This window comes from Lachancea thermotolerans (genome assembly GCF_000142805.1).
Source record: "Lachancea thermotolerans CBS 6340 chromosome H complete sequence".
Lineage (NCBI taxonomy): Eukaryota > Fungi > Ascomycota > Saccharomycetes > Saccharomycetales > Saccharomycetaceae > Lachancea > Lachancea thermotolerans.
This window is the reverse complement of record NC_013084.1, coordinates 1209685-1222118: the sequence shown is the minus strand read 5'-3', so window position 1 is coordinate 1222118 and position 12434 is coordinate 1209685. Positions and strand designations below refer to the sequence as shown.

Here is a 12434-nt window from a genome sequence, read left to right as displayed (position 1 = left end):
GCTTTTTGATTATTACTCACTATGTACGTGTACGTCGTACTAGGCGAGCGCGCGTGTTTGCCCGGCGCGTCGCTGATCTAATCTAAACGGTCGGTCACGTGCGCGACCAGTGATAGGCCGCTGTGGGACCGCTGCGATAAGGTTAGGCGCACACGTCGAGGGTAGGAGCAGGGAAACGCCCTAGGCTCGATAAGATTGGCAGGTGCGGCGCTGGCGCAGGCCTGTGGTGTACGGGCGCGGGCTGCCGCTATACGGCGGCGAGCATGGGCCAGCTTGGACGCGCGGTCGCGGAGCGGGCGCCGTGTGTGAGGCGAGCGCCGCTGCGTGGGCGACTTTTGCGCACGTGACCTGGGTCTGGGCACCGGCGCGGTGTTTCGTGCGCTGTGATATTGGTGTCAGCGCTCCGGCTATACGAGCGAGACGTGCGGTAGCAACACGACGTCGCGCGCGCGGCCTTTCGCAGGCCGCGCGCACTTTGGAGCCTCCTTGTGAGGGCAGCGGGCGCGGCGTTTGTGCCGGCGGCCTTGAAGTCAAGTGGGCAGCGGCGGGCGCGGACTTCCACGTCGTGAGCAGTGATACGAGGCAAGGGCCTACGGTTCTCGCGCCGGGCGCTGCTCGTTTAGCGTGCGGACGGACCCTGGGCTGCTGGCAGAGCGCTGAAAAAGCGCCAGGTTGGCCGGCTCAGGGACACCCATTGCGCTGTTTCAGCTCGCGAGGACGTTCGTGTCGAGTGCCCGCGCGCGGCGCGGGCGCGGGCTCGCCACCACCACCGGAGCACGGGCGGGCTGTAGCCGCTGGGCGCGGTATCACGTGAGGGGCGGCGCGGTACGGCACGTGCCCGCACGTGACATAATCACATGACCGCTGCACTACAAGTTACCCGCCCGCCGCAGGCCTGCCGCCGTGGACAGTTACTCCCCTCCAGCGGTCCTCATCCTGCACGGGTGCCTCCATAATTTTGCCGATTAGGACAATGTAAACATCCAATGCAAAGACCCCCGTCGACCCCTTCCACAAAGAAGTCAGACGCAACCCGAGAGCCCGGCTCCCTTCGACTCCCCGCTCCTGTTCTTCACCAGCACAATGTCCTTCAAGACGTGGAAGAAAATCGAACTACTAGACCTCGCGGACAAGCTGGACCTTCACGCGTCGCAAGCGTCTACCAAGGCCGTCATCGCAAATGCCATCGACAAGCACCTGCGGCAACTGGACGGGCCCTTGGACCTGAACGAGTTCCCAGAGCTCGCCACTTACTACGAGGACGCGGAGCGCGTGGCGCTCGAGGCCGAGGCCGCGCACAGCGACGCGAGCGAAACTAGCGCGGTCAGCGACGGCACCACCAGCGAAGGCACCAGCGACGGTACCAGCGACGGTACCAGCGAGGGCACGAGCTCCGAGGACGAGTCGGAGCCCGGCCACAAGATGCCTCGAGGCACGCCCTTCCAGAACTGGTTCTCGCAGCTGGACTTCTCGCGTGTCACGCCCGCGCGCGGCTCCTTCGCCTTCAAGTTCAACGAGTTTCTACAGGACGTGCAGTCGCGCACTATCGAGGCCAACGAGAACGTGCAGGATGCGCTGTCGACGATCCCCGCGGTGGACGTCGTGTTTTTGGCCATCGAGGCGTATGTTTACGTCATCAGCAAGCACCTCGAGTTTTCCGCGGCGTCTCCCTTCGTCGCGATCGGCTCCAGCTGGAGGGAGGTGAGCGCGTTGCTCGGGTTCTGGTCCGTATGGTCTCTCATCACGCCAGCGCTGGTAGGCTACTACATCAATTTCATCCGCTACGACCTGCCGGACGTTCCCGTGGACCCCATGGTCTTCCACATCAGCAAGGCGCTGTTCGCGCTGCTGCTCGCCCAGTGGCAGCCGTCGTTTTCCGACGAGGCTGCCTACGCGGTCAAGGACGTCGCGGGCAGCGCGACCTTCATGGACTCCGTCGCCCATTGGTCGCGCTTCGCGCTGGCCGAGTGGAAGCAGCAGCTGGGGCTGCTGCCCTTCATCCTTGGATGCGCAGGCTCCGCTCTGTGCCTGTACGTGTTGTAGCGTGCTAGTCTTGCGAGGCCCCTAAACTGTATAATGACGCGTTGTAACAAGACCTTAAGTTGTAGAAAGAGAAAAGTTGGCCGGAAGGTTGTCTTACGAGCCACGCGACATGTGCGACACGAGCCTGGGCGTCTCGGCACCGGCAACAGCGCCGCCAGGCGAGCACCGGCACCAGCGGCCCCGTCAACCGAGCACCAACACCAACACCAACACCATTAATAACATAACGAAAGCGATGCGCGCTACTCTCGAGCTCTGCTCATATCACGTGACCAGTGTCAACGGTCAGGGTCTGTAACTCCTGTCGCGCCCGCAGCGCGTGGAAGGCGCCCCGCCCGAGAGGCCCGCCTGGAGAGCAGCGCCATGTTGCCAAAGATGTCGCGCACAGCTGCGCACACACCGCAAAACAGCACCGCCTCTGCACGCCGAGCAATTCGCGGCGTCAGGACCACACGGCCGCTTCGCCAACTATGGAAAGTGGACAATATCCGGTTTCTGGGCCTTCCTCGGCACGTGATGCGATTATGGCAAAATGACGTCATTCTGAAACTTTGTTTCGTCTGATATGATCTATTGACCCACTCTGTCGTGGCCCGCAAGTTTCGAACGCCCGCCAGAGTTTCGGGGCTAGCATCTGCCATTTGCCCGGCGAGGGGCCCAGCACGGGGTCCGGACCTCGGGCCCAGCTCCCCTAATTCTTGGGGTAGGCAAAAAGGGTCCTTGGAGTAAGTGGAAGACGCCCTTAATTTGCGATATTCTATATAAAGAGTGTGTAGCGCCTCACCTCAACACTTTCGAATGTACCCCTTAATCTCTCCCTACGACCGCCTAGCAAGCTCCACCGTACCTCTCAACAAGAAACCTCCAAATGCCCTCGTTGTGCGCGCCACTTACGTGGGCTTGCGCCATTATGCTCTTGAGAGATGGTATGTGTCACGTGAAAATCCGATATCGCTTCCGACGTAGTGTCGAGCGTGCCTGAGCAAGATTACGCATTTTTCTTTTGCGTAAAAGGAAACGAACGCAAGCCAACGTCTAAAAGAAAGGGGGGATTTAGTGAAAACACAAAGCTGACACACCAGGCTCCGCGAGGTATAAAAAGCGATCGCGCAGCTTGAATATTTGATCTGAGATGAGCTAGTTTTCTAGTCTGATCCGTTGCCCTCTCTATTCAACTGATACACAGACTCGTGTGCAAGCGTTCTGTTTAATATACTTTCGATTCCCCCGCCCTGAACTCGCAGTTTGGTCGGTCCCACTCAAGAGAAACCCCACACATCGTACTAAAGCACATCACCGGAAATGACCAACTCCAACTCCAACGGCATGGTTGAATCTGCGCAGCAAGATCTGCCTTCTATGCCCAAGCTGCAGGACATCCTTCCTTCTTTCCGCCTGGATGGCCATGTGACTATCGTTACCGGTGGCTCCGGCGGTCTCGCACACACCCTGACCCAGGCGTTGCTCGCCCAAGGGTCCGACGTGGCCCTGCTTGACCTGAGCGTCGAGCGCCTGGAGTACACCCAGCGTGAGCTGCAGGAGTTCGCCAGAGCCAACAACCTCAACAAGGTCACCATCTCCGCGTGGCCCTGCGACATCGGTGATGCCGCCATTGTCGAGGAGGTTGTGCGCGCGATCCCTCTAAAGCACAACGGCATTGTCCCCGACAAGTTGATTCACACCGCTGGTTACTGCCAGAACATCCCAGCCATGGATTACGATGCCCGCCAGGCCGAGGCCGTGGTGCGCGTCAACCTCATGGGCTCTCTCTACATCTGCCAGTCCATGTCTAGACAATTGCTCCAGAAGTCTCAAAGACGTAAGTCCGTCTCCTCGGACTCCAGCGAGGCGGGTGAGGCTGTTCCCCAGTTCCCACACGCCTCTTACGTTCTCATTGGCTCCATGTCCGGCTGTATTGTTAACAACCCACAGCCACAGGTCGCTTACAACATGTCCAAGGCTGGCGTCATCCACATGGCCCGCTCTTTGGCTTGCGAGTGGGCTCGTTACGGTATCCGTGTGAACTCCATCTCTCCAGGCTACATTGCCACTGCGCTAACCAAGAAGGTTATCTCTGGTTCTCCAGAAGGTGCTGCCTTGCAGCAGGAGTGGACTTCCCGTGTGCCAATGGGCCGTATGGCTGACCCTCGTGAGTTCGTCGGTGCCATGCTCTACCTACTCAGCTCCTCGGCTTCCAGTTACACCACAGGTGAGAACCTTGTTGTCGATGGTGGATACACCTGTTGGTAAGCGGTCAGTCTATCCAAACCTTCCGTCATTGTCATTACACACACACTAAACTATTGTATAATAACTGTTGAGATCTCCCGTGTAGAGATTCTATAGCACAAGCACATCTCAATTTATAGACCAGTCCTTGTTTAAACCCTATCGCGAAAGCGAACTGTTTCAAACTATGTGATCTTCCTAACACCTCTGCTCCAACAACTTTTCACATGATACTGCATTTGGATGCGTCTGAAAGGTCGCCATCGATGCCCTCAATGCGCTTGAGTAGCTGGAGTACGGCGTCTTCAACGCCTATATTCAGCTTGGCACTGCATTCCACGAAGCCCGCTCCGAGGCGCGCTGCCAGCTCCGCTCCCTCACGAGAGTCAACCCTGCCGCCATTTATCCCAGAGTCCCTAAGGTCTATCTTATTGGCAACTATTACTGTTGGAACATTATCAAGACCCAGCTGGTCTAGGATCTTGTCACGTATCAACTCCACAATTTCGAAGCTTGCCCGATTCACACAGCTGTATACGATCGCTACGCCCTTAACTCCCATCAGCGATTTCGTGTTGATGAGCGAAAATTCGTCCTGACCGGCTGTGTCGCATATTTCGAGAGTGTAAGCGGTTTTCCCTAGTACCACCTGCTTGGTGAATTGGTTCTCGATGGTAGGATAGTAGGATTCGACAAACCGTGACTCAACGAACTGAACAGTTAGTGAGCTTTTACCAACATTTCTCGCACCCATAACCGCAATTTTACGGTGTTTGGACATTCTAGTATTAGGATCTTCCATTTTGGCTTAGTAGCTGAGAGCTTTCTTAGGCCGTTTCACCGAGTTCAACGCTGGTTTGGTTGGCGAAAGATAGCTTCTCCTGGCAGTAAATTTTCAAAATTGGAAGTAATATTAATTCGACAACTATCGTTCGAATTTCCACGAAACGCCGAAAAAGCACAAATTCGAACTCTTTGGCTCGACTCAAAACCCAGATATTTGACCTTCCAAGTGCTGGAACCCATTGGCAAAGCTTAGATGTCACAGTTCTCCGGATTTGGTATTGAAGTTGAACTCAAAGACGGCAAGATTATCACTGGTCGAGTGGCCAAGGCAAATCCCAAGTCGCTGACGCTATCAGACGTTACTTTCAGCGACGGTGGTACTTCGCAGGTTTTCAAGGTCAAGGCGTCAAGATTAAAAGATCTGAAGGTTGTCTCGACTCCGAAACAGGGCAAGCAAGGCGTCGCCAGGAACAGCAGCGCCGGCTCTGTTTCTGGCGCAGCAGGTGCAGCCGCGCCTGCCGCTGCCCGACTGGCGTCTGCCGGCTCTAATACAGATTGGCAGGATGATGATGCTGCCGCTATTAAGCAGCAGGACGATTTTGATTTCCAAGAAAACCTACGCATGTTCAACAAGGAAGACGTGTTCGCCAAATTGAAGGAGCAGGACAAAGTTGAGCAAAAATCCCGCTTGGTATCGCACAACATCAAGGACAGAAAGTTCGAGACCGATGAGCTTGTTATTCCTGACGCCAAGCAGGACAACTGGGATAGCCTGGAAGAGGACTCCACGCACACCGAGTATTTGCCAATTACAAAGTCCATCAACATCACGCACCTTCTACAGAGTGCTGGCGATAATGAGGCTAAGAACGACCAGGTTCTTTCACAGTTGCAGCGTGCACTCACACGCCCAGGCTCTATCAGCAAGCCATCGGGCTTCGTGACTACCACCACGGGCGTCTCTGTCCCTTGCGCCACACCAGTTCAGCTCCTGGAGATAGAACGCGTATGCAGCGATAGTTTTGGGTTCACTTCCAAGATGGCCATGGAACACTGGGCTGTCCACATGTCGCTGTTTGTGAAACAGAAACTTGGCGGCAGGGTCCGTCTTCACGCACAAAACACAAACCCACAGCCCCTTGTTGTTATACTAGCGAGTGATAATAGGTGCGGTGCCCGCGCGCTGGCCCTAGGTCGCGTACTATGCCAGTCATCACTGGTGCGTGTTCTAGTTCTATTCACGAACACGCCGGAGGACCCCGAAGTCAATGAGCAATGGCAACTCTACCAGAAGAGTGGCGGGAAGACAGTGGAGTCGTTGCAGTCTTTGAAATCTAACCTGGAGAAGCTGAACTCGCCCGTTGAAATTGTTTTGGACGCTATGCAAGGCTTTGATCTTAATCTCCAGGACTTGTGTTCAGATGCGGCCGATGAGGCACGCCTAGAAGACATCATCAATTGGTGTAATGCCCAACAAGCGGTGTGGTCGCTAGATATTCCCAGTGGACTTGATGCAGGCAGCGCATTGCCAAACTTTAGTGCGCATGTGAATGCCAACTCAGTCATATGCTTATGCTGGCCGTTAACCGGTGCTTACAACCTGAGGTCCCAGTTCCCCAATCACGCTCCAGAGATTCATCTAGTTGACTTGGGAGTCCCCCAGGCCGTATACTCCGTACGGAGCTCTCTTCGCAAATTCCAGATTGCAGACCTCTTTGTTACTGAAGGCATGGTCCAGCTGACTTGAGCCATTCGTTTAGGGCAAGAACCCCAATTGCAAATGGTTGCCGCTGAATTCTGTCTTAAAGCGTTCTCCCTCCGTGGAATCATCCGCGGAGGCCTAGCAAGAGCATGCATAGTGACTTTCAGAGTGGCTCGCACCTTCCAGCGTTCATAAAGATTATGTGCTATTCCGTGGTTGAGGCATCAAGCAATTTCTACAGTTTTCGGTTCAACGCTCCTCCCACAGGCGCATCATTTTTACGAACTCGACACTATCGGGGTAAATTAAGTAGCGGACATGCTCTTAACAGAGCTGCGAAATAACCTACGCAAGACACTTTATTAACCCAGGTGCCGGTTGACACTGGTGACAAGGATGGAGAGAAATGGGCGCGAGGTAAGCTACTGTGCTCAACTCATCTTGTCCTCAAGCCTTAGGATCATAAGCATCGTAGTTAACGAGTGTAATTATCAAAATTTTCATAAAAATTTGGATAAACGGTGGGTGGGGCTCTTAAACAAAGCGAAAAATCCCTTAAGGAGTTCCGAATAAGTTGTGAACAAAGTTACTTAATCGAGGGATATTGGCGATTTAAAAGGCGTGAGTGAGTGTTCATAGCGTTGCATTGACGGCATTACGAATTTGTTCGGTACTCGGCGCGTATTTATAGCGAAATATTGAGCAAAATTTTTCAAGTGATAGCGAGCGCACTATTCTGACAAGTTTCAGCAATGGGAGCGTGTTGTAGTTGCTTAAATGAATCCAGAGACGATGCAAGCGTGCTTCCTATAGCAGATAATGAACGAGAAGCGGTCACATCACTCCTTGGATACCTCGAAGACAAAGACCGCTTTGATTTCTATTCGGGGGGTCCACTCAAGGCACTGACTACATTGGTTTATTCGGACAACTTGAATCTCCAACGCAGTGCAGCGCTAGCATTCGCTGAAATCACGGAGAAGTACGTGCGGCCAGTCAACCGTGAGGTTTTGGAGCCTATCCTTATACTGCTGCAGAGCAGCGACTCGCAGATCCAAGTTGCGGCATGCGCAGCCCTAGGTAATCTGGCAGTGAATAACGAGAACAAAATCCTGATTGTAGACATGGGCGGTTTAGAGCCTCTGATCAATCAAATGATGAGTAGCAACGTGGAGGTGCAGTGTAACGCAGTCGGCTGCATTACTAACTTGGCCACGCAGGACGGTAACAAGGCCAAGATTGCGACTTCAGGTGCGTTAGTGCCACTCACAAAGTTGGCTAAGTCCAAGAACATTCGTGTCCAGCGTAACGCTACAGGGGCGCTACTCAACATGACACACTCAGGGGAAAACAGACGCGAGTTGGTAAACGCTGGAGCAGTTCCAGTGCTGGTGGCTTTGTTGTCGTCTGTAGATGCGGATGTCCAGTATTACTGTACCACTGCATTGTCAAACATTGCTGTTGATGAGTCAAACAGGAAGAAGTTGTCGCAAACGGAGCCTAGGTTGGTATCGAAGCTGGTTGCGTTGATGGACTCGCCATCGGCCAGGGTAAAGTGCCAGGCAACTCTAGCATTAAGAAATCTTGCTTCCGACACCGGCTACCAGCTCGAGATCGTTCGTGCTGGTGGACTGCCCCACTTGGCTAAACTAATCCAGAGCGATTCGATGCCGCTGGTCTTAGCCAGTGTTGCGTGTATCAGGAACATCTCTATCCATCCGCTAAACGAAGGCCTAATTGTGGACGCGGGCTTCTTGAAGCCTCTAGTTAAGCTTCTAGATTTCAAAGCTTCCGAGGAGATCCAGTGTCATGCAGTTTCTACTTTGAGAAACTTGGCTGCGTCGTCCGAGAAAAACAGACAGGAATTTTTTGAAAGTGGCGCGGTTGAAAAATGCAAGGAGCTGGCGCTGGACTCGCCCATGAGTGTGCAAAGCGAGATATCCGCATGTTTCGCCATCCTTGCCCTGGCAGACAATTCCAAGGTGGATTTGTTGGACTCTAACATCCTCGAGGCGCTGATCCCTATGACCTTCTCAAAGAACCAGGAGGTCTCAGGGAACGCTGCCGCCGCTTTAGCTAACTTGTGTTCCAGGATCAACAACTACGCGAGAATCATTGAGTCTTGGGAAACCCCAGGAGATGGTATTCGTGGTTTCCTGATTAGGTTTTTGCGGAGTGAGTACCCCACTTTCGAGCACATCGCCTTGTGGACTATTCTACAGCTGTTGGAAAGCCATGATGAAACCGTGCTCAAGCTCATAAAGGGAAACAAAGAGATTATCAAGAACATAAAGCATCTGTCGGAAGTCAACTTTGAAAGCGCGCAAAAGGCCTCAGCTGCAATGAACTCGCAGGCCGGCTCTGGCTCTGGCTCGGACCAATTCGACGATGCTAGCCTCGAATTGTACAACATCACTCAACAAATCATTCAATTTATAGATTGAGCTCCCCGATGATGAGAGAAGGGCGAATCGAACGAGCAGCTTCGATTCATCAAAACAAAATTTCAAAAAAATAAAGCCAAAAGAGGATTAATACCTAGTGTTCTCCGGTCCAAAAGTGGCGCTTTGTTGAAAACTTTATATCAAGGTTCCGCGAAAATGTTGACGCCAAGCCGCCAGATAGATGCTGGCTGGACGAGGTCGGACCGACTCTGTCCATGTATCATTGCAGATTTTCCGAACGGAACTCATAGCATAAAACAAACTCCACACAATACTTTCATGGCCCCTTCAACTGACATAGAAGATGTATATCTATAATTTCAAGCCCAAAAATAAAGCGCGAACGGTGTTTTCAGGCTTTTTTAGATTATTCTGATGATCGTATTGTTATTTCATTAAGCAAAAAAGGTCCTACCCGGATTCGAACCGGGGTTGTCCGGATCAAAACCGAAAGTGATAACCACTACACTATAGGACCAGGTGATCACACTTGCGTAAGTCTGTGCAAGTATATATTCGATATATGAAACACATTTTTCAAATATGACGAGCTGTTTGGCTGATAACGAGACATCTTGGTATTTATTCAATGCTTTCTACAATAGAAACTATGGTACCGATTTTCCTTTGAATTCGTTCTTAGGACGATTGGCTAAGAGATTTCTAGTACTTTCAAGACTGCTTCTCAATTTTTGAGCCTCGAAGTTCAACGACCTAGATATTAGCGCTAGCAAACACAATGGGACTTTTTACTACCAATGGAATGTTCATCCTGGATGAAATCTACACATCCGACGAGAGTTTTCACGACGTGGTTGGTGGAGGTGGAATGTTCGCGATTTTGGGGGCCTCAATCGTAGCTTCCGCTTACGAGCTCTCACGACAGCTGCGCTGGATAGTGGACAGAGGCTCGGACTTTCCCTCCAGCGCAGCAGACATTCTCGAGAGCTGGAAGACAGGAGTTGTATTCCGGGACGACTCTTCTAGGCTCACTACCCGCGCTTGGAACCTCTATGGTGAGAACGATCTACGACAATTCAAGTACTTGACAGAGAAGAAACGAATTGATGTCGGCGATTGGATTGCTGAGTTTGGTGCTGAAGAGGTCGCCTCAATTCGTGTTTTTCACTTGCTCTGCATCGACGATAGGGCAACTTCTATTCTGAACCGCCTGAAGCAGTATGAAAGCTCTTGTGATCGTGTTTTCGTGTGGGAACCGATCCCAGATATGTGCAACAGCGCGCGCAAGGACGAGATCCGCGCGGTGATGAACCGAGAGGAGACAATTGTGATTTCTCCCAATGCTGAAGAAGGCGCCCGCCTTTTCGACATGCCTGAACCTAAAAACTTGCTTCAATGTACCAATCTGCTGCGCAGGTTTGACGACTTCATGGACGACAAGAACATGTGCGTTTTGCGGTGCGGAAAGCTAGGATCCCTTGCACTTGGCGCGCGCGACCGCTGCACTGGCACACGGCAGGTCATTCACCTGCCTGCGTATCACTCGCGGTCCGCATCACAGGTCCTGGACCCCACCGGTGGCGGAAACACATTTTTGGGTGGGTTTTCACTGGGATATGCGCTCTCTAGAGGCGACTTAACGGTTGGCAGCATCTGCGGCAACATTGCGGCAGCATGCGCAATTGAGCAGTTGGGTGTTCCCAAGCGCGAGGGCGACAAGTGGAACGGAAAAACGTTCTTAGAGCGCTTGGATCATTACATGAAGGACATACATCTAGATTGCACTACAGATGATGTACGTTGGGCGCTGGAAGTTGGGATTTGAGCAGACCGCCTCACTGGGCGCTACAAGCCTCGAAAAACTCGAGCTCGAGCTGCAGCACCTGCGCGAAGGTGCCAGAAACCTCTGCGTAGTCGCACTTATCGACTTCCTGCTGGAGGAATTCGCACCAGGTCTCGAAGTGGTCGCCCGCATGCAGATCAATCCAGGTCTGGTATTTCCAGTGCAGCCCCACGGCGACTGTGCAGTTCTTGGGCCACTGCAGGTACACGAGCTCCATGCAGTAGACGAAAGTGATGAGCTTGGCGTAGGATGTCTCGCTTTTCGCAGTGCGCTCAAGCAGCTGGACATAGCGGTCCACCTGAGGCAAGCGCGACTCGCGGAAGCGCGCCTGGTCTGCGGCTGGGAGCGCGTCCGCAATGTGTGCGAGGCACTCGTGGAAGTAGCTGTTCTCGTCATTGGCGAAGAATCCGATTTTCTTGGCGAGTATCAGCAGACTGTTCGTGTTTGGCGCGACGGACGTGGTCTTGGTGAGCAGGCGGAGCCCACTCTGGAAGAACTGTAGGTCCTGTGCGAGGTAGACGTACAGTGTGCGGTCGGGCAGCGTGCCCGCGCACAGTTGCTGAGTGAGCTTGTGGCTTGTGGCCTTTTCGAAGAGGGCGCGGTGCGCTTCCAATAGTCTGTTCGAGGTCGACATGGGTCGTGAGGCGGTGAAGAACAGTTTTGGCCGGAACAATGGCTCTGCGGTGCCGTTTTTCCCCTTTATATACACGTATTTCGATATAAACGATAGCCTTGTGCTGAGATTCTTGTAGTTTCCTTGTGCAGAGGAGGTGCGCTCGCGAGTGCCCACGACCAGTGCCATGCACCGCATGCTGACAGAGGATGTCGAACGCTCCCGCCCGCGGGCGGTTCATTCGCCTCAGCTAAGCAGAGACACTGGAGGCGGGCTCAGCGCGTCTGCCGCGTGCGCCGCTTACACCACATACATCCGGCGTGCACGCACCAGCGCGTCCACGCGAGGCTTCTCCATCTGAATCGAGGCAATCGTGGCTCTTGGCACGCTCATCAACCCGAGCTTACGCCGGCCACCCGCTGTGATCTCCTCCACGTTGTCCAGCAGTAGGTTCAGCTCCGAGTCTGTCGCGACCAGCACCCCAACGAGCATCCGCTCACGTGTAACTGTCACGTACAGCTGCGATCCTATGTAGTCTGCGAAGCCAAGCTCTTCCATTATTGGTTCCCGCAATCTGGTCGACTATCGCTTGCTTGTTCGTGATTTCTCGAACTCATCGCGCGATGGGGACAACTTTTCACTGTAGGAGAAGCTAATTTACTCGTGCGAAAGCGCGAAAATACGCAAAGAGAGTAAGGCACGCTGATTTGACATGTTAATCGCATGATAGACCGTGAATTACCATTCCGAACACTAGCCACGTCCTACTGGCCACCGCGGGCTCACACCGGCCGTGGAAAGGGCCCATAAACC

General features: G+C 53.4%; 7 protein-coding genes and 1 non-coding gene across 8 annotated transcripts; 5 read left to right on the top strand and 3 right to left on the bottom strand.

Moving 5' to 3' along the window:
- Positions 1-1083: 1083 nt before the first annotated feature.
- Positions 1084-2043, top strand: GTT3 (Gtt3p; the record flags this gene model as incomplete). The annotated part of the gene is made up of 1 exon (XM_002556419.1): positions 1084-2043. One exon carries the CDS (start codon positions 1084-1086, stop codon positions 2041-2043), a length of 960 nt encoding a protein of 319 aa, XP_002556465.1.
- A 1302-nt stretch (positions 2044-3345) lies between these two features.
- KLTH0H13992g (KLTH0H13992p) lies at positions 3346-4293 on the top strand (the record flags this gene model as incomplete). The annotated part of the gene is made up of 1 exon (XM_002556418.1): positions 3346-4293. One exon carries the CDS (start codon positions 3346-3348, stop codon positions 4291-4293), a length of 948 nt encoding a protein of 315 aa, XP_002556464.1.
- A 202-nt stretch (positions 4294-4495) lies between these two features.
- RHB1 (putative GTPase RHB1) lies at positions 4496-5074 on the bottom strand (the record flags this gene model as incomplete). The annotated part of the gene is made up of 1 exon (XM_002556417.1): positions 4496-5074. One exon carries the CDS (start codon positions 5072-5074, stop codon positions 4496-4498), a length of 579 nt encoding a protein of 192 aa, XP_002556463.1.
- Positions 5075-5311: 237 nt separating this feature from the next.
- On the top strand, positions 5312-6805 carry EDC3 (Edc3p; the record flags this gene model as incomplete). The annotated part of the gene is made up of 1 exon (XM_002556416.1): positions 5312-6805. The coding sequence occupies one exon, from the start codon at positions 5312-5314 to the stop codon at positions 6803-6805; it is 1494 nt and encodes a 497-aa protein (XP_002556462.1).
- A 707-nt stretch (positions 6806-7512) lies between these two features.
- VAC8 (protein anchor VAC8) lies at positions 7513-9204 on the top strand (the record flags this gene model as incomplete). Its single annotated transcript, XM_002556415.1, has 1 exon — positions 7513-9204. The coding sequence occupies one exon, from the start codon at positions 7513-7515 to the stop codon at positions 9202-9204; it is 1692 nt and encodes a 563-aa protein (XP_002556461.1).
- Positions 9205-9610: 406 nt separating this feature from the next.
- Positions 9611-9682, bottom strand: KLTH0H13904r. The gene has a single exon. It is a non-coding gene; the product is annotated as a tRNA-Gln (tRNA).
- A 261-nt stretch (positions 9683-9943) lies between these two features.
- MAK32 (Mak32p) lies at positions 9944-10990 on the top strand (the record flags this gene model as incomplete). Its single annotated transcript, XM_002556414.1, has 1 exon — positions 9944-10990. One exon carries the CDS (start codon positions 9944-9946, stop codon positions 10988-10990), a length of 1047 nt encoding a protein of 348 aa, XP_002556460.1.
- A 10-nt stretch (positions 10991-11000) lies between these two features.
- PET18 (Pet18p) lies at positions 11001-11819 on the bottom strand (the record flags this gene model as incomplete). Its single annotated transcript, XM_002556413.1, has 1 exon — positions 11001-11819. The coding sequence occupies one exon, from the start codon at positions 11817-11819 to the stop codon at positions 11001-11003; it is 819 nt and encodes a 272-aa protein (XP_002556459.1).
- Between the last annotated feature and the right edge of the window lie 615 nt (positions 11820-12434).